Source organism: Struthio camelus, chromosome 3 (assembly GCF_040807025.1).
Source record: "Struthio camelus isolate bStrCam1 chromosome 3, bStrCam1.hap1, whole genome shotgun sequence".
NCBI lineage: Eukaryota > Metazoa > Chordata > Aves > Struthioniformes > Struthionidae > Struthio > Struthio camelus.
In genome coordinates, this window is record NC_090944.1 from 60,366,231 (window position 1) to 60,388,273 (window position 22,043).

General features: G+C 37.7%; 1 protein-coding gene across 9 annotated transcripts in view; it reads right to left on the reverse strand.

Annotated features, from left to right (window-relative positions):
* WASF1 (WASP family member 1) overlaps positions 1 to 22,043 on the reverse strand; it is a 92,178-nt gene that overhangs the window by 25,530 nt on the left and 44,605 nt on the right. For 8 of the 9 annotated variants that reach the window (XM_068938014.1, XM_068938016.1, XM_068938010.1 and 5 more), the window contains exon 2: positions 8,709 to 8,869. In XM_068938014.1, coding sequence (XP_068794115.1) covers positions 8,709 to 8,841 — 133 coding nt within the window. In that variant the 5' untranslated portion in view covers positions 8,842 to 8,869. Of the gene's footprint in view, positions 1 to 8,708; positions 8,870 to 19,100; positions 19,119 to 22,043 lie in introns of those variants that run through there. The other variant, XM_009676951.2, reaches the window with a different exon arrangement.

A 22,043-nucleotide genomic window follows, 5' to 3' on the forward strand; every position in this document is an offset into this window, starting at 1 on the left:
CCCACTTCACACCCCTTCTCAAAATGCTGTACTATGCAAAATTATATTATTTTGTTACTGAATACTTTTTTCCTACACAATATAGCACGCATACTTGAAAATAATCTTTCAGGATTACTAATTACTACATAAAACAATAACAAAATATAACCAAGGTCCCTTGATAAAGCAAAATAAGACAGTTATTCTAATTCTATTAATAAATGCTCTCCTCCTCCGTTAATCCTGACAATACTTAATATATCAATTGCCTGTTGATCCAGCTTCACATCTTTACTTCATTAATTTTCTTTTATTGAATGTTTGAGCAAAAAGGAAGGTATATGAGTTTCACTTGAATCCCTAAAGCTTGGTATACAGGTCTTACTTATGTAATAAGTAGCAATTTATTGTCAGATTAGGGACTTTTTGGGGTATAACAACAAATACTTTCTTTTAAAGAAAAGGTATTTGAAAACTGACAAAATACAATAGAACACATTAAATTTTAGATGTAACTACTAGTGCAGAGGGACATTCAAAACATACAAATTACCTAGGCCAGATTTTTATTCTGATAAACAAATATTTAACATGAAATCAGAAAAGGGGAGGAAGAAAGGTAGGAACAGTAGTGGGTTCCCAAACCCTAGTATGGGGCTGGAGGGAAAAGTGGGATATGGTTGGAACAGACTACAGTTTTTCAGCTTGTTTCCTCTCAGAAAGAAGGCCAGGGAAATGGGCCTGCATGGCTGCACATCCCCCTCTCCCTTGCAGCCTCCTGCAGTCGAGTCAGGGCAGCTACGAAACACCTCTCCTCTCCGGCCCTGAAGGAGCTGACATCCTTCCCCATCAGTCAGGTCTGGCCAAGGAGAACAGCTGTCCCTGCCAGGCACAGGGGAGCACAGAGCTGGGAAGAGCAAAATTCATCCTTCCCCCAGAATACCAGCTCCCAGCCGGGCTCATCAACGGGGCCAAGAGGGCTGGACGCAAGAACACTGAGATGGCAGTGTGGCATTTTTCCTGCAAGGATACAGGGATGGGGCAACCCCATGGTGACCGCTGGGGCACTGTGACAGGGTGTGGCATTGTGCCCACCAAGCCATTGTGGTGGTGGGGCCCTGCGGTGGGTTCCTGCCAGGGCCACAGCCCCCTGGGCTCCCCACTCTGAGGAGAGCAGCTCCATCAGGAGGCAGCAGCTCCCCTTGGTGCCAGGGCAGCAGGTCTTCAACAGAGCACCCAGGAGGTGCCCATGCAGAAGGTGGCAAATGCCCGCTCCCAAGCCCACTGACCGGCTCCCAGGAGAACAGCTGTTTTAATCTGTACAAGACCACACATATGTAATGAATGCTTAAAAGACACAGAGCTTTAAAAAAATGAATTCTGACTTTGCATAATTTAGTAAATAACAGATTAAGTGACAAAACGTGGAAGCCTGACCATGCAATCAATGTAGACAGGTGACTAAATGCACACATTAACTGTGGGGATAAGACCAAAGGCTAGGAATGGGATAATTCCAAAATTTCAAAATTTGACAAATATTAAAAAACATTTTGATTGAATTTTCCACATAACATCACTGATAGATCAAGAATATATAATAATAGGAATTATAGTATAAGACTATGTCTCTGTTACCTAAAAGAATAAACACCTAGATATCTGCACTTGTTTTTCTGGAAATACAACTTATGTAGGTAACCGGAGCAAGACAAAGAAGCATGTGCATCAGCAGTAGTAGGTTATGAACGGTACGTCTACACTTATCTAAATACACAATAGGATCAAATTAACAATGTGGAACATTTACAATTTGATAGATAATTTTCATCTAAATACAGAAAACAATTTTAGGTCACTGAGGCTTTTGGATCCTAAATGTTAGTTAAAATACACTTTAAAAAAAATAATCAACAGTTCTTCACAAATGAGTTATCTCTATGCACATTCACACCAGGGTGTTTGTGGACTCAGATCAGGAATATATCTGTCCATGTACAAATGCGTATGCATTTATTTGGCTTTATCAGTACACATGGGGCTCCGTTATCCTTCCTACGGCTATGCGAGTGTGCTACAAAACTGTACGACATTTGATTATCCTCAGCTCTAGCTGAGAAAGATTCTGAAAATACAAGCAGAGTAAGCAGTGCATGCAATTGCAAATAATACAACTCAAAAAAAGGTAGTTACAGTAATCTTTCTTTCAGTGCTTATCTGTAAGTACATTCACCTGGTGGTTGAGTCTAGGTAAAGTTCCTGCTACACTGACAAGTATTTAGGTTATTAGAGAATGTTTTATTTCATGAGACTTCTCAAGGAGAGAAGTGATTTTAGGACTGCTCTAACAAATGTTCTCTCTGAAAAAGAAAAATGAAGACTAAAGTACCAGAGGAAGGGTCTGATCCTTGTATTGTAGGAGATCAGAGTCTAGGGCAGCCAAAGTCTAGGGGGGCCATCCTAACGAAGGAGCAAAGGTTATGTTTATTTCTTGGCTAAGGTGCACCTTCAACACAGCCTTTAGCAAATTCGAAGCAAAACTGTAAAAAATAAAAATAAAAAACCCCCACATATGAAGAATCTTTGATAAGATCCAGGCTGTCTCCAACTTCTCCTGCAGAGATAATAGCTAAGAGGAAGGATGCCTTCACAGGAAAGTCTAACCAGAACTTCAGAAGGTTCAGAAGGTTATTTCTCATGAGTATGATTTGAATCTCACAGCTCAGTGGCTAGGAGACAGACTAAAAGCTCAGACTCAGCTACCTCCTAGACTTGGAATAAGTTCCTTGAGAAGTTGAATGGCTGTGGGTTAGCAAGCTCTAGAAAGCCATGTAATAAACATGGCTCAGCAATGTTAACTAAGAACCTATCACCATGAAAATGTAAGAGTAGTTCACGATGACTGAAAATGAGGGTCCTAAATGCGCAATCAGAGAGAGCACTGAACAGGCATTGTAGTTCCTTTAGCCAGGAAAGCGGAGCCTGGCTGGGTCCTTCGACTCAATGAGAGTTATATGAGAACATTAAGAAATGGGAATGAGCAAATTCCCTTTATTGGTGCGAGAATGCCATTCAGCACTCATGCTGAATAATAAAATGATACGATAGAACGATAGAACTTGCCTCAGTGTGGTATGACTAGGACTAGGGGAAACGTTCTGAGTCCCTTCCCATATCCTAAGAGGACTCTGATGCCAAAATGGTTAGCCAGATTAAGGACTGCTGTCTCAGCAAGGTCCTTCTTAGCTTACTTTGGAAAGAATCCTTAAAAAAAATATATTGAAATAAAGGCATTTATCAGATAATCCGACAAGAGTATCAAAAGTAGCAGATAAACACTCATAAGAGCCCGGTCTAGAGCACGTCTGATGCTTCCTCCTGGTACCCAAGAAGATAAGATCAGTCCTTGAAAATCTCCAGTTAGGGAGGTCTGAGATACCATTTCACGTCTCCTGCCTGGGACACCATCAAGTAAACTGGCTGAGGTCAGCCAAAGTGTTCAGAAATCTGGGAAAGAGACTGCTGATAGCTGAATCTGATATTGAATGCAGCCATCCTAAAAATCACTTCACAGGGAAATCTTGCTCCTCCTTTTTCATTGCTACCACCTAAATTCAGTGCTCTGGGTAGGCAAGGAATTAATGGCAAACAGGACTTTTTACTGCTCTGATTTCTAACACACAAGCCATTTTAACGAGAAATTACTGACTCCTAGGTTTGAGAGTATTCGCTCATCACCCTACGTTTGAGAGTATTTGCTCATCACCCCATTATCACTCAGATGGAGATTAGTATCATATTGCTGCTACTGAGAGGTCACTACCACCACTGGGGAGACAAGAGGAAAAAAAAGTCAAATAGCTGTCTTTGAGAGGATGTGGTCTCCGAAAAGTAGGGTAAGCCTTTGGTTTTCATGTCCATCAGTTCCCTTACTCCACGTCTGTAAGAACACCTTCTCTAGTGTTCCATGGCAACCGTGGTAATAACGGAGAAGAAAACGTGACAAATACTGAAGAAAATTCACAGAGAATACTGAACATTCTTGCGGGCAGTGGGAAGCAGGATGCCCAGGGCAGGAAACTGCCGTAGGGATTCTGCTGCTTCCAAAATACTGACAAAAAGTCTAGATGCAGATCTAAGCAGAGTCCAGCCTCTGATTATGCAACGTGTGGGGGCTTCACAAGGTGCAGACGATGGTGTCCAGACAGGATGGAGAGAGAGAGGCTGGTCTTCAAGATGAAATGTGCTGGTTCTCAAGATTAGTTGCAGTACTTACCTTGCTGTTCAGTATTTCTGGAGAGACATTTCCTTCTTTTTGAACATAACACTTAAAAGCTTTGGCAAACTGAAGCTTTTTCTGAGGTGAGAAAATGTCTCACACAAGAAGAACAGCGTTTAACACACTTCTAGGACATGGCACGGTAAGCAAAAAATAAGGAAGAAAAGAGAAAAAAAAGAAGAGGCTTAGAGGGGGGAAAAAAAGGAAGGCAAATATGCTCAAAACAAAGTGTTTTCCTCCTGCAAACTTAAACATTAGAGGCGAAGAAAAGAGCTAACTAGGAAAACATAGTAAAATTGGAAAATAGTACAAAGAAAGGAAGAGGGGAAAGGTTGCCGTTAATTGAAGTTTGTTTTCACTAACATAAAAGGCACTCCAGCTTAGCCAACACAGTTTTGCAGCATGCTCTTTCTTTACAGAGATGTAGAATAATAAAGGGAAATAACATCTTGCCATTAGGGAAAAAGTTTTCGCCTGAATGCTTGCAATGTAAATACTCGTAATAGGAACATACATATAGGGAAGTGCTCGAAAGGAGAAACGTTCAGATGGAAATGTCAGAGACTGGGAATAAGAATGAGCCCAATCAGTTAGGTTTCTTATATGGTATCAAGACTCCGTGCACAAGGAACAGCTGAGTAAAAGGAAAAGTAAGATTGGTTGACAGATGCGAACAAAATGGAGGAGGGCTGCATCCACACAAGAGAACTACTTACCCATTTTCTAACAATGGCACAGCTGCATAGTGCCATCAGTTGTGTTTCATGTATGCTGGAACGCTGTAGCCTGATATACAACAACATACGCTAGCTTAGGCAGTACTGGAGCGCTAATGCAGCTGCAATATTGTTGAAAAACTAGATATGCACTTTTCTAATGCAGATACAATCAGAAAGCAAGAAATACAGAAAAGAATGGCTAGGAAACTACAACATCTATTGTTGCTGTCCAGAGAGTTACTTTTGCTACAGTGCTAAGAAAAGCTGTCAGAAGATAGGTCCTTTTATGAAGTTAGAGAAGACTGGGCCTAGACAGGAAAAAAATTACTTTCTAGCAATTTTGTATGTTGCATCAAGACAGACTGATGTGTTTTCATACTCCAGGGAGAAAACCAAGGACTATCAGTCAAAGGAGATATTATAGGTATTTCTATCCTTTCATCTCTACTTCTTTTAAAGGTCAAAAAAATTTTTCAAACTGAACAATTAAAAGCAAACCATCAAATAAAGTATGAAAGGATTGAGAATTTGTAGAGATACATAGCAGCTACTGTTGACATACAGATGTAAAGCTCTTTCTTGTACGTTAAAGTACAAGAAAATGGAATTCCTGTCATGCTATAGATAACATTTTTGCAGGTATGTTCTATTTACACATAGCATCTAAGATCATAGAAACATAGTTCTGTTCAGTTTGAAAGGACCTCCAGAAGTCATCTAGTTCAATCCCCTTCTCAAAACAGGTCTAATTAGATTAGGTTACTAAGAGACTGAACCAGTCCAGTTCTGGGTAGCCACAAGAATGGAGAACTAACTGCATACCTGACAAAACTCTAGCTTACCTTTGCTAAATAATATATTTCAGCATCATTTGAAGCAGTAAAAGCTCCAATTCCATCATTTCAAAGCTCCAATTGCCCATATCATATCAGAAGAAAGGTTAAGAATGCTTGGTCTTGAAAGTCATAATGGCAGGAGATTAATCCTCCACTTGAGGGCAGGTAAGTGAAAAACCTTAGAGGCACAAATGACTAAGTACTAATCAGGTCAAAGACTATTCATTTCCATTTGCATAACTATGCTGTCAAAAGCAAAAGCAGCTTTAGCTTAAAGGAAATGAAGCCCTACCAGAACATTCAGTTACATTTGTCAGAATTAAACCTGGCTTTGCCTACCACTTAAAGGTTGATTCTCAGACATACGCATTATCTACAGAAAACAAGAAGGGAAGAATTGCAGAGAAGCTGGTTGCCAGGGGACGGCTGTAAAACTATGCCTGCTGGCTATGACTCACAGAAGACTACTGAAATTTATCTGCATGTCAGCAGGCCTCTTTGTACTGGTAACAGTGAAACACAATGTGAAGACAGGCTACTTGGGTTTAAGCACGTAGGACAACATTCCCATGCTAGAAGAACTCCTAAACCTTTTTGCATTTGCATTGCTACTAGCACAAATAGGCAGAAAAACAAAAGGAATCAGGATCAAAATTGTTTCAAAGGTATTCATACCTTTACAATGAGATATCCATTTTTATACAGCAATCCAAAGGTTGCTGAGAAGTATGGATTAGTTTGCAAAACATTTTATACTTAATTGTAAAGAAAAAATGCATTTTATTCAAAAACATACAGTATAAAACAAAAACCTGCAAAGTGAAAAATTAAACTAGTTGATTGCATGAAACTCAGACAAGTAATAGTCGTCATGAGTAATTCAGTTGGTATAAACACTGTCTGTAGAAAAACAAACACCATGATGCCGTTTGCAGAGAAGAACAAAAGACTGAAGTAACAAGCTTCTGCTTGTCAGTGCTTAAGTTACTTTTAAAAGTTCCGAGTGACCTGTTCTGGGCTTGCTGGTGCGGAGTATCTTTTAAACTAGCATCTTTTCCCCTCCTCTTTCGCCTTCCTTGTCATTTCCAACTTTGTGTGCCTTTTTGACCACTGTTGAGCCACAAGTTCATGCCTGGAACACCTCTCAAGTAAAATCAGCTACTATAGGGCTTATCATGATGTATGTACACTTAATGGGGAACCACGTTCATTTTACAGAAAGGTGGCATAATTACAGTTATATTCTCTTGAAAATATCTCCCAAATAGTCCTATGCATTAGGCAAGCCACATAACAAATCTGGGACTGTTTAGCAGACGTTCTTCAAGACTAAGCTTTTGTTCCTTAATCAAGTTCTTTCTGTTCTGGTATTGCTTCATCCTGATCTCCTCCTGAACAGTCACGTAAGTAACGTCAGTCATAAGGTCTGTATTTCAAGAAAACATAGCAAATGCAGCTGAATCTCAAAACATAAGCACTGAGATCATGATGCTGAGCTGGGAATTTCCGGTTTGGTAAACTGAAAAGCCAAGCGGTTGGTTGTGTTTTTTTAAAGTCAAATGAAACTTCCCAGTGAAAATGGGGAACTGCTCATACACAAATACGGTGTCATTATCTTTGACTGACACAGGTGGTAACAAGATTAATGTAGATTTGATATGCTACCTAAGAAAGGAAATCCTCCCAAAATGGAATATACACTCAAATAAGTATTTTTAAAACAAGGCAAAATAGAAGAAGTGAAGACAATGTTAACATCAGTGACTTAGAAAGGGCTAGTTCAAGAAAGGCTTTTGGCCGAATGGAACAAGACCACAAGCGGTGGTCTCTATTGTACCCTTCACTGAAAAGAGTTTTAAATGGTTAAAATATCTTCCTTGTTGTTACCAAAGTTATACTACTAATGTTCATATATTTGTGCTGTAAGCATTCCTGTCTCAATTGCATAATTCCATGTCCTCAATTACAGTCTTCAACCTAATAGCACCCTAACTGCTTTGAAAAGCTGCCAAAACACAGCGCTGTGGTATACTGATGGTATACTATACAGTATACCATCAAACCAATAACCAAATCAATCTAATTAACAAATTATGCTACATCCCTAAGGCCCTGAGTCACCACAGAAGCGGAAAGCTTTTTCACACTGTAGATGTATATGCATGTACTTAATATTTAATGTGTTGGCAGTCTGGAAAATACCAGTGTCCTAGTGCTTAAAAAGCACTTACAGTACCGGAAATTCAAACTACTGCCATGCTGGTTCATCTGACAACTCTTTAAAGTTGCTGCAACTTGTGGAAAAAAACAGAAACCAGCCTTTTCAGAAAAGCTCCTCCAGGGTTCCAGAGTTTAAGAAGTATTCACTCCTTTCAGAACAAGGGAAAAATAGCTGACAGAAGGGAAAAGGAGGAAGAAAAGCCTTCAGCTGTTCAAAAACCTATGTAACAATTACATTTCTGGTTATACCATTTTAAAGACGGCTACTTTTTTTTTTTTTCCTTCATCACCATAACATCACCAAGCGTGCAAATTAAGATAATTACACAACCAATGGTATATTCCTCATTATGTCATATTCCTTACTCAAGAATAGTTCTGGTTTAGCCATTACTGACTTCATTAAATATCAGATATCTTTTTCTGCCGTGTTCCACTGGTAGCAGAACTATATGGCTAAACAGCTTTGAGATGTGCTGCTCCAAAATTCCCTTTGAAAACTAAGCTTACTTTCACAGAAAGCTTACTTTCACAAGCTACAAGAGGAGGAGGTTCACAGCTCAGGCACAATTCTCTATTGGTAATCTGAAAAGGTGTTCCTGTTTCATCTACAAAAACTGGGAATGCAAAATATATTAGTCCTAAATACAGCTATTAGGACATCATACTTACTTAGGCTACTCAGTTGTCTAATTATATTTGCCAAAGAAATATTGGTGACACATTCCAGTTCATTCTTGATACCTCGGGGCAGAGCTGTGTGGCACAGGTGCCTGGGGTCAATGTTTCTTTTTACCAGAGGCATTCTGAAATGTATTAGAGGACCAGCACACCTGTAAAGAAAAGAGACAAAATACTGTAATAAGTTTAATTATATTTTAAATTCAAATTGTGTCTAAGTTAAATTGACTAATCCTGACAAAATACATATACCTCCGTACTACTGAAGTGATTTATCTGCTCTAAATGCGAGTTTATAAATCTTTTCTTATCTGCCCAGTGAAAGACTATTTCACTCTCTATCTTGTAAACCTTTACCTGGCTCAGATGACAGCAAAGTGACAAATAATTTTTTACAATTCATGATTCTTTCTCCCTCTCCCAGGGAAAAAAAAAAAAAAGATAGCAAAATCTTCTTTGCAATACAAAAATACCAGAGCAAAAATACCAATTTCCTGCTTGATGCACTACTTCCTCATTCAGGCAAGCAAAGTCCAACAACAAATTCCCTTTATTATGAGGTCCAAGTCAAACTAGTTTCCTATTCAACTTCAAAGGCAGATATGATCCATTCATTAAGTAATTTCATGTTACTAGAAGTCATCCTTCTAATCTAAATGTCACTTCCAAATCATACACAACCAAGGTAAGAAGAGAGAAGATCTCTCCTACCTACACTGCTACTAGCAAAATATTTGGCTGAACTAAGGATGCATCTTCCAAATACAAGAGCCTCCTCAATAAGCTTGCAGTGCAAGTTGCTCCACGAATCAGAAGACCTGCCCCTGCACCTCTCTGATCAGCACATCAGGCTGCGAGTGAAAGGCCTACAGCTTTTTGCACACATGGCACCAATTGAAAGGAGTTTCCCAGAGAGCCAGTATATCTGCAGCATCCTTTTTGTTTTATTAATGACGCTTATTAAGATCTGCTTACTAAATTTTTTTTTTTAAATTAAAAATGAATTTCCCACAATTTGATAATTTTTCTGTCACCTGCCAGACTGTAGACTTGCAAAACTCCTACTTCATCTCCGGAGAATGGATATATTTGGTACTAGTATAACATAGTCTTGCTACCCATGATGGGAGAGAACATACTGGCTGTGTCAAAACGGCAAGGCAGGTAAGTTTTTACACAACACACCCTGCAGTCCTAGTTGCCCAACCGGGCAGTTCAGCACAGCACTGCCCGTCCTCTGCTCACAGGCTTTATCCTGCACTGTTACCAGGATGCAGCTAGGACTTCATGCTGCACCACGGAATATATTTTCTCCTCAGTGCACAGTTAGCTACCGGTATCTTTACCCGGTCAAAACGGCTATCTTGGGTTAGAGTAACATAAGACAGGGGTGGTAGGAGCTGACCTAGAATGGAATAAGTAATTTAAAAGATCTAAAGATTGTAAAGGAGCATTTTTTTCTCTTATAGATTGCTTAGCCTTTACATTGCTTAGCCTTTTCCTTGCCATTTTTCCTCAGGGAGTGTGTTCTTTCACTGAAGCCAGGGTGACCCTGGCAGGACCTAGTCTGCCTCAAAAATTCATCTGTGCTTCCAGAATCTTATTACATTCAATCAGCGTATTGTAAGCCCAACTTTACTCCTCTTATTTTCCTCAGAAAGCAACAAAACTGTAACTAGTAATTCAGTTTTTCACTATTAATAGTAAGAAATTAAAAAAGTGTACATGGGCAGGAGTAAATTAAATTAACAGGTTTTTTTTATTCTCCAGGAACCTCAAGTATCTAAAAGTTTCTCATACCTAAATACTACATAGCTAACTGCTGCATGCAAAGCAAATGAAATACACAGTGTAAATACGGACACTGTCTCAGATGCAGGCAATGAGACAGTGTTTACCGCTGAAGTGAGACTTTATACCTCCTGATACAATACACAGGGCCAACAGAAGGCTAGGGAGGCCGAGCAGGCCCTACCAGAGCAACTTCTGCAGTTCCACGAGCATGTGAGCCCCCCTTTCCCCAACACTTGAAGAACCCTTAACTAGACGTTTATTATCACGGTTCCACAACAGAAAATAAAGGGACCATTCTGTTACTGTGAAAGTAACTCAAAGAATGATATCCGAGCAATGTACTACAGAAGCAATTAAATATTAATTCCAGTGTTAAGCACTTTCTTGATTATTACATTAGATACCATTGTATAAACGGCAAAGAAGGGAAGTCTTTTAAAGTATGAAAAGAAATTTTTTGAAAGAAAAAGTAAACATCTACATATAAAAGAAACAGAAATACTCATCATTTTTTATCTACCTGCATATAAATACAGATACAGGCTATAAAAGTGAAAAAAATCTGTAAATAACATGCATGAAAATAATTGATAGCAGGTACACTTTGTCTTTCGTTTTTGTGCTATTCAGTGAAGGTGTTAGTAAGTGATGATATTGCTCCCCCTCCTTGATTTTATACATATCTTGAAAAAACTTGTCCAATTTACAGAACGCATAGACTGTAAAGCTTCAGATCGATTCTTTACAAAAGTGCATTTAATAGCAATAAAAAAAAAGTCTTACAATAATTTCAGCCAATTGCTAGATAGATTTAAGTAATTGCATTTAAGTGTGTAACACTCTTCACCCGTCTGGTTTGTTTCTAGGATGGAACAGCTGAAAAGATGCAATACTGTTCAAAATGTTCTCTGCAACAGAGGCAAACAGGCATAAAAAGATACTGTGCAAGCATAGATTAAACCAAAACTCCCAATGCACAATTCTGAACCTGAATAAAAGTCCACTTAAACAGTGGAAGATTTTTTGCATTGACTTGTCCAGACTTTGCAAGAAAATACACTCTTTGACATTTTTTTGTCCCAAAAACGTGAATACCACGTAATAAATACCACATCACGAAAACTATGGAAAGACCGAACAGAGAATAAATTCACTTTTTTCCACAGATACAAGAACAAGGAGGGAACCAAGAAAATTATCATTCAGGACGCTGAAAACAAACCAAGGGAAATACATTTCACACATTTTTTTTAAATTAAATTGTAGCACTCGTTGCCACAGGATACTGTATACAACAAAAGAATATATATATATATAAAAAAAGACATTCAAAAAGGTCACATTCATCAATTAAATATGATACTCTAGGTGTGACTTTCAACTGAGGAAGTTCCAAAACTGCTGTGTGCTATCTTCTGAGAAAATATATTGGGGAACAATTAGGGTATACGTGCCTTTTAAAACTCCTTTCCTAAGCATCACTGTTAGCAAGATCTGATACTGGACTGACTTTCCTCTGACTCCGCAGGGTAGTTATACCTTCTGTTACTTGAGAGAAGCAGAACAGGGGCAAATCTTGAGATCCTACCATCCCTCTGAATCCACTGGTCTCAGTGAAGTGCAACTAAGCTGCAACTTTATACGGTAACTAATTTGAGTACTGTCTGTCAATAATTTGTTCACTGCAGACCACACAGTCTTTGCAATTTGTTGTAACCATGAGAAGGTCTCCCCAAACCTATTAAGTGATGCAGCACTGGGATCCCTTGCTCACTCCACAGGTGCAGGACAGCAGACAAAATCTCTGCCTTGCAGAGATCCAGTTCTTACTTATTAAGCAAGCTGGCAAGTTAAGAAATCACTGTATTTGTTAAGCAGCTTTAGAGCTGTGAAAGAGGAACGTTAAATCTAGACTACGTATTAGTTTAACAAGGAAACAAACAAAAATCTCGTAGCCATACGTTGTCCAAACTGATTTGGCAGCAAGGGAAAAATTCATTCCCAGATCATAAAATCCTGTTAGCACGTAGGCCTCAGTTAAGCCCTGAAAACTCTCTGTAACCCAAAGGAAGCAGAGGGGAAGAAGCAGCTTGCCAGTGGAGAAGAGTATCACTGGGCTGGAAGAAAGGTTACCTACATCTCCTCAGGGACTCACGCCTCTCATCCTGTTTCGTAAGTCCCTGGGCTCTTGCTCCCCCCAGCCTCACTGCTCCCCAGCCCAAAACTCAGGGGAAGGAAAGGCAATCCTCAAAGCGCAAGTATTTTCTCCTCCCCATTGTCCCACGCAAATCTCTGAGGACTGAAGAAGTGGAACTAGTCCACACTCGAGTTAAATGGAAGTGCTCTGTAGTGGTCATAATGTGAAACTCATCTTTACAAAGAGACGCAGACCCCTTTTGCAAAGCCGCTACTGAAAACCCTTCTCCCTCAATGCCTATGCCTCTTTTGAAGGGCTCTGAATCCACTTGAGAAGCCAACTCTAATTTCTTTACAATTCCCTCTGTTACTACAACACTTGTACAACAGCTAACACGATATGACCCCACCGCGCATGCTGCGAGTATAGAATGAGTACAGAATATGCGTACATACTGAGAATTCCATGTTTTCATTAATCTATCATATTCTGACACACAATTAAAAAAAAAAACCAGATAAAACGCTCCAGTTGCCCTTTTTAATTAATTCTCATTACTTTAAAAAACGGTAAAACAATGGCACTAATGAAAGGCAATTAATAAATTTTTAGAAGAACAGCCTTACAGAAATTTCATTGCGCTTCTTTTCAGAAGGGAAAAAGGTGTTCAATGTGCTGTGTTACCAGCAAAAGCACAGCCCTCTTCAGCCGCAAAAGGGCCTTATGGGCGACACTTTTCTATCTCTATCTCCTGTTTTTCAAGCACTCCTGGCAGCAGCAGAGAAACCTGTTTTTCGTGCATCTGCTCCCATACAAAGACCACAGCCCTGGAGCAGCGCTGTTAAAATGACACGGATTATGACAGTTTCACTGTGCTGCTGCTGCTGCTAACAGAACAACACGAGGAGCACCAGCATAGGAAATAGCTATCATTTTCCCTTCAACACTGTCCTGGAGAAATATCTCAGAGGTGCAAGATACGTGGAGAAATGTTAAATTACTACAAGCTTGTAAAAATTTTAAAATGTCAGTTGTCACAGTAATGACTCAGTTTTTCTAGCAAGTACAGTAATACTAGTAGGAATGACAGTACAACATTCACGTGGGGAAAAATAAAAGAAATTATTCAGATGCTCTGTCCAAAAACTTAGCTGGTAATTAACTATATTTCAGTTTTACTTTCAGAAGACTAATGAAGTTTCAAGATTACAAGACCTTTTTTAAATGAAAGTTTACTTCTGACTGAGTTACATTTGGTCATTACTAAACTTGATATCATTTTCTTAATGAAAGACACGTATCTATAATTTCATGCAGTATACCAATAATGCAGCACTAAATGCCCTTGCTTTAATGGAGCTGAATTACATCCCAACCATTTCTATAATGTATCTTTATGCCTTATGATTACCATATATCTTGCGATTTCTCTTTAATAACGCACAACAGTAATGCCTTTCATACCCCTCATTTAATTGATCGCGTTGCAGCTGCTAGCTGAACAGATCAGTTTGAAATGTAACAGTCAATTTAACACCCTTTTTTCCCCTCTTAGAAATAGCTCTTATGTCTGGCTACATAATCACATACTACCTGCACATAAGCTATGCAGACTTTGGGACAGAATTAAAGTAGCTAATAAAAATCCTCCTCTCTCTTACTTGAAAAGCTTTGATTTAATATGATATAAAATTCAGATAATTTCATCATTAGAATTTCCAAAACTAAGTAACTAGGAAAATGCTCTTCTACATATAATTACTGATACAATTGATACTGATACATGCTGACATAACCCCAAATACCACTGGAAATTCATTAAGTGAAAACATGTTCCATAAACGCCAATTTGTAAAGCTTCTAATTTTGATCAAATTCCTATCTCCTTGGTTATGTTACATACTTTATTCTATAATTACTATTCTTCAAATCTGAAAGCAAGAGATAATTTTGCTGAATGTTATCAGAATTTGGTCTCTTAACAGAACATCATCCAACATACTAGTAAAAAAGACAACACACATTTTATATTTGTACAATTCAAATGTAATGCTTCATTAAAAATTTGGTCAAAACATATTTCCCTGCCCATTTCCCTACACATTTTTTTTTAAGTGTATTAGTATTAAACATACTAACAATGACTACCAAAAAGATTCAATGAACATCAAAATAAACTGTAAATGCATTAATGAATCTGGTGAAGTATCAGAATTTTAGCAATTGACAAATCAAGCTTGTTCTCTTGTTTGTCAAAGTTTCTTTTCATTATACTACCACACATCTTGTTATATTAGTCTTAGAAAAAGCAAAGACAGACGAGGATCTTATAACATTCGCCCCTATCCTGAAAAGGCAAATATGCAAGGACTTCATGCAGCTTGTTCCCCTGCAGTTCTCATTGCAAGAGCAAGGCCCAAACAAAAGCATGAGAAGAACCGACAGTGACAGTATGGTGCTCTTAATAAAGTAGGCCACTTCCACCTACTGCTGAGTCAACAAAATGGTTTTAAAACTTTAAAAGGTAATTGGTGGCTCTTACAGGATACATCTTGGAACAGATATTTGCTAAAAACTACGGTTTTGCAATGCTTTCTATTATGAGCCATGCCACAGAATGGAAGGTCTTCTCCTTGGAACACTTCTAACCTCAACATTCAGTTTCCTACAACTTGCTCTCAAACAGTTTTTAGCCGCAGGTGACCAGGAAAAGATGACATTTATTATAATTAAAACCAGGGCCAAATAAAATAAATGCAAATATATTGCTAGAAAGTGACGCTGGCACCACTACAGTTTAAGAATGAGTAAACGTGAAATGAATTGTATACATCTTACTACCTCCTATACTAGATTGTCTATTCAAAAAGTTTTATGCATTTTGGTCAGCATATGGAGCAATGAATATATAGGACACATAAAGCAACCTGACCCGTTCTATTAAGCCACAGAAGCATTGATAAAATATTTCTTATTTTATTTGTAGACCTGCATATGAATGTTACTGCAACTGAAGCAACACCATTAAAATTGTCTCAAACTAAGCTGCTGTTTTAAGGTTCTACTGCTGAACTGCAGATAAGATTATGCAGTAATGGATTAACATGGCAATGGGCTGCTGGAGTGTCTGCATCTTGGTAATGTTGTATAGGAAAATATTTGATTTCAAAGACAATATTCAGACAAAAAAAACTAACTCAGAAATCACAAAATGTATTTTAAAAGCATTAGTCATTTTTATTCTGTATTTAATATTAAGGCTGATTTTGTAGTATTTTTTAATTGGTATGTCTGCGACATTTATTGTTTTCTTCATATAAAGTAATCTATAACCATCTCGGGACATCTGTCATGTCAGATGAGCAGAAAACAGACAACGCTAAGTCACAAAAATGAGTAGGACTCGAGCTCTACTAAATCTCTAAGGCACAATCTTGGAGAGTGCTTAAGCGACTTCAGCTACTACTATCCAGCTGATTTTCTCCCTGATGCATACAGTAAGCTTACAATCTCTCTCTCCTGCATGCACGTACACCTGCATACACACAGAGGCACGTTCCTCTTCAAAAAACATCAGCAAAACCTTTGAGTTTTATGGCTTTGATTATAGACACAAGCTACAGCTAAATCTACTTCCTTGCCAACATTTCTAAGTTTTGGCTTTATTCAGCTGTATAAACCAAAAAATGGCAATACTTCTTTACACTGGAAAAAAAATTATTTTTAAACTGTTGTCCAATTAGAGCCAAATTTAACAGAGGGATAGATATTTGAAAGACTGTTAAACAGCAGTACAGCTAAATATGGCAAGTAAAACTTCATTAAGGGAAACATCTGTAAGACTTCAAGGGAAAAAGCAGACATACTAACTCGTAACTACAGGGGCTACCTCAAGTTTCAGATGAAGCAACAGCATATTTACAATTGGAATATGGCAATCTAGGTCAAGCCAAACAGCTATAAGTAACAAAACACATGACTGCACGCAACAATTTCTAACTCAGTCTGTTCAGCACTCAGCTTTCATACCGCTCCCACCATTGCGCTGTAAGATTTTTACAGCTTGAATTCCTCTGCAGTCAGTTGTATGGGTTTGGGCTTCCTCAGGGCTGGACTGGGCCAAAGCTCAGGCACTTACCATCCCTTTCACATAGTCCTCCCCTCCCCTCCCCTCAAGGCCTAATGAAAGATTTCACTCTCGTCACATGTGAAGAGCAAAAACCTAATGCATCCTAAATAGAAGGAGAGAACATTCAGCTCAATTTCTGTTTTTTTTCCCCCAGACAGCTGCAAAGTACAGTACGGTGAAATGAACAGCATACTGATTTTGCAAACCTCTTCCCTTTTCTTAAGCAGAATTCATATTATTGAAGTTTAATTCAAATACAAACAATACCACACCACAGCACAACAGTTTCCACACAGTATTTCTTAGTTTCTTTCTACAAGGTTAAACTTGGCATGGTTTCACATTAATGCACAACTGCAGTTTTCCTTTGTTTTCACCTCTGATTTTCTGTAAACAAGTACCCACTGACTTGTCAACTTGTTAAACAATAGTTGTTTTAACTATGTTGCTTCATTCATTTTTTTCCATTACCAAAAGCTTCTCTCTTACTACTTTAAATTTTCCTTTTTAATTTAAATTGTTTATATTGAATTAAACAAATCTACAGTAAAACCAAAAAGTAACAAACATTAAAATGCACATTTATTTGGTGTTTGTCTTCCTAATAACTATAAAAACAGTTCCATTCATCCTGATAAGGAGACTGTTCTAAGGAACTGCTCTTGCAGAAAACAAGTGCAGCACGATGTACCCTGAACAGTCGGACTACCAGGGGCTATAAGCCAGTTGCATATGTGGCCCGTTGACAACATTCAATAAGCAAAGTCAGATGTGACAGTGTTTTAGGACATCTACAGCAAGAAACATTTATACTTACAAATTTACTTCACATTCAATATTTAGCTTAAGTTTTTAAGTGAAGTTTAAAAATACAGTAAAATGTTTAGTAAAACAAATTATTTCCAAAATACATTAAAAAAGAACACATGATGAATAAAATTTCTGATTTTAAAAGACCTTGTGCACATTAAATACAAATAATAAAATTAAAGACTTCCAAATGTTGCAGTAGAATGAATTAGTATTTTTCTTTTTCTTATAGTGCTACTTCTGGGTAGCTTTAAAATAAAACTTTTGTTACATCCAAGATGATGGAATCCCTTTATGACCTGTGACATTTTAAGTTGACAAGACATTAAACAATCAGCAACTGCACAGAATAATATAATTAGAATCTTTATATCCAAATACAGATCTTAAGGGCAGAAAGTACCGATTACCAACTCTTTGCCTTCCGATACTGAAACTACGGTATTAAACTATAGTAAAGACTTATTAAACCAATTCTGTGGGACAAGATCTATTGATATATTACTACAAAAAGAAAGTAATGAAATTCATCATATGTGTCCATATATTAATACAGAAATATTTAAGTCATGTGGAAGCATATAGTATTTTATTGTTAGGGTACTATGGAAAAATAGTGCGACTCTTTGCACTTGTATTTTCGTCAAGCCTTTTGTACAAGTTGGTTAATTTAAAATGCATGTAATAGACACACAATTAAATGTATTTGCACTCTATATACACACACATGCTGCTACCTTTAAACAGATCTCTTTCAAAATATTACACGTAAGATTTGAAAGAGTGCAAAATTTCCTATCAGCATTACTAAACATTCTTCACATTATCCTGTACTCATTATTTTTCTCCTAGTGAGCTCCTGTCAAGTTATTTGATTAAAAACAATTTTGGAAGTATCCTGGGTTCTAATGTAGGTACAGCTAAGAATGCTTAAATTAATTTTTGCTTGCAAGTTTTCCTCCATTCCCCAAAGGCCAAAAATGTATTAATGCCTAACATACTATGTGATTTGAAATTGCTTTTTGAGACCTATGTCTTATCGGATGACATTTTTCTCTCAGCATTAATCTATTCTTCTTGTTAACAGCTTCTACGTACGGTACGTAATACAAAAGCCCTATGATGGATCACAACAAAAGCTCTTTATAGTCTTGACAGAGACAGATAACTCATCCAGTGTTAATTTAAAACCAAAACCCCAATACGAGAATTAAAAGTATAGCCTCTGTGCTTTTAGCCTATGATAAGACCTTACATTTGAAAAAATTCTGCATTTTTTCCTGAAAAGGTACATTCCTACCTATTTAACAGTTACCCTTCACACATAGTCCTATACCAGTTCAAGATAACACCTATTAAATGCACATGCTAATTTTGTAACTCAATTCTATAAAATTTACCAAATGAATTTAAAATGAATGCTAATATACTTATATTGCACAGATACAACAAGCTGCTTGTGCATGGACAGTATTTGGTGGCAGTAAATAATAAATATTTAAAGAAAAGGTACCTGAACTTCACGGCTGCTAAGAGATGTAACAAAACCTGTTTGGTCCCAGGAAGATAAGCAGTCTCCTCCGTGGCTATAGCACTAAACTTCTACGTTCGTCATCAGCGGGCCACCAACTCGTTAGAATTCTGCACTCACCGAGAGCAGAGGCAACCTCGGCGATCACCGGGCCGTGGCACGGGTAGTCGCAGCGAACACCTCCCGCCATTGGGCCGCTTCGAAACAGACTGGCCCTCGCACAAGGAATTAGAATTCAACACACAGTGGCCTGCCTTAACAACAGAGCTATCTTTGCAAAGGAAAAACAGAAGCACTCACCCCCAGTGGCCAAAGCCTTCCCTTTTTTCCTCGGAAACACGAGGAGAACTCCCCAAAGGCAGAATGATTAAGAAATAATTATTCCTTTGGTACCAAGCTACGGCTGGTAAATATTAAATTATGAAATGCCAAAAATGAGAGAAATGAGTAGCTGTGCATGGGTGAGGAAAGAAAAGGAAGGGGAAATACGACAGTCCGTGCTTTTCATTATGCTGGTCTTGCTGTTGAATCCAAGAAGGAAATTGGATGCTAATGAAATAATAAATAATGTCAGGAATCTGCAATAGTACTAAGACCAATGTACAGAGGGCTGTGACTAAGAAACCTGATACAATACAGGAGGTAGTTATGTAGTTCCTGTATATTAATTCACAAGTGATGCACAGTATATTAATTAATATGCACTTACTAGTAACAGATGTCAACAACGACTATTAGAACCTTTCTGCACCTCAAAATGTTACTAGACGTTTGAAGAAGTGATGCTAGTACTGCAAGAGTAATTGGTTAATTGCATGTTTAAACAATGAAATTATTTACACTGTCCAAAACACATTTTATGCTATGATATCAAAACAATGACTGAAGACTATTGGTTCTGATGCATTTTTTTTATTCTTAAGGAACAGGTTAAGATATGTCAAGTATCAAGTGAGAGGTACAGATATGTAACAATCACCTCATTAGCACTAGCTGAGCTTCTTTACACATTTTTTTCATCCTTGTGAACAGTAAAATTCCTCAGAAGACGGTTTGTTGCAAAAATTGGGAACGTGCAAGAACAACATTCTGCCCTGTCTACTGCCCTTTATGCTACCTAACAGACATGCTGCTGGAAAAAAGGTACTAACTTTCACAAGTTGTTTACTTTTGAAAAGAAATACTATTAAGTATTCAGTATCTCAGAAACACTGATTATTTAGATTGCTTAAGGGTAGAAACTGATCATTTGATCCTTCACTTGTTATTATATCAAAACTCCCTTCTGAAGTAAGTAACAGAGGAGCCAACTAAACACTGGAGGACTCAAAGAACGTGGGGAGAGCAGACACCATTAGATCATCCAGCCTATTTCCCCGCCAGCGCAGTGCTGTTTGAGACAATACCTTTCCAAGTATTTTAGCCATGCAACTTTCATCATTCCAGGAAGAGGGGCTTCCAGTAATTTCTTAAGGAAACTCTTCTACAATCTAGTATATCTCATACAAAGAAAAATACGGCAGCGCTCTCTCTTTCTCTCTCAGTCCTGTACCCCTATATTTTCAGATTACAGATACTGATTCTTATTTGGCTGTCTGTAACCTCAGGTACATACCCTTTAGTTACTAGCAATTCTACCAAGTTATAGATCTTTGTCCCTATTTAGGAAGAAAAAATGTAAAGTTTCATTAATTCCAACAATCTTTATTACTTTTACTCAAATACCATTTATCAGCGTTATTTTAGTGCTGTGGTATACAAAAGTGAAATAAGTATTTTGGATGCGTTTGTATTACATCAGCATATCTACAAGTGTCTAAACACTGCGATGAACTCTTTCGGATATAGTCTATCTAGCCGTTGTTTATTCTTATCACTTACTCCTCCTCACATATACATATATTGCAATTTTACAAGCTTCCCCCCCCCCGATGAAGTTTCTAGTTTGTATGTCCTTTGACAGTTGAGGACTGGGGCCAAAACTCACAAATCCTTGGTCCTCTGAATAGTTTATTCTGAAGGTAAATGAGATTCTTTGCAGGAATACATTTAGACAAAACTGCCTAGAGAAATTAGCTCTAATTTATACAAATTAACAAGAAGGAATATTCTTTTACATGCAGTCAAAGCAACTAGGCATGGTAATATTTGTTAACATGAAATGTCACATTATTTGCCCTTCCTTTATCACAGTCTGATAAAAGATAAATAAGACTGCATGCTTTGACCTATAAAAGAAACACTATTTTTTTTAAGTGAATGCATGTAGCAAGTAGGGATTACCTACAAAAAGTGTTTAACCTCATTAAATTTTAACAAATTATTCCTAACATTTCATAAACTCTTTAATTTTAACTCATAATTTAAACATTTTGAGAAAACGTTATACAGAAAAACTTATTTTCCAGATAAAGTGACATTTCATAATAATTTCAGAAGAAGTTTAATACCTCGTATTTACATACATATTTGTTTCCTAAACTTAAATACTAAAGCATTTACTTACTGACTATGACTGAATTTGAGAAACACTCTTGCCAGGAAGGGGATAATATTGCAGAAAAAAACTAATATTTTTGTGAACACTGGAACTAATTAAAGCTAGTTCTCTCAAGGTTTGTGTCTTATGGTTGACTGTGGGCTTCAGCATAAGCTGTTCCCCTAATTAGGATATCTGTAAGATGCCTTTCCTCTCTGGTTTCCTGTATCGATTTACAAGTAAACTAACACTGTAACCTTTCCGTTGCCCATAACATTTACAAAGACATACGTTTTCATAAAATGTGCAGGACTTTAACAGTCTTTCAAATATCTGTCCCTCTGTTAAATGTAGCTCAAAACAGACAGCAGTTTAAAAACTTCTGGGATGACATAGTGAGGACGGACAAACAAACAGAAAATGATTGCATTTGCCTCCTTTTCTTG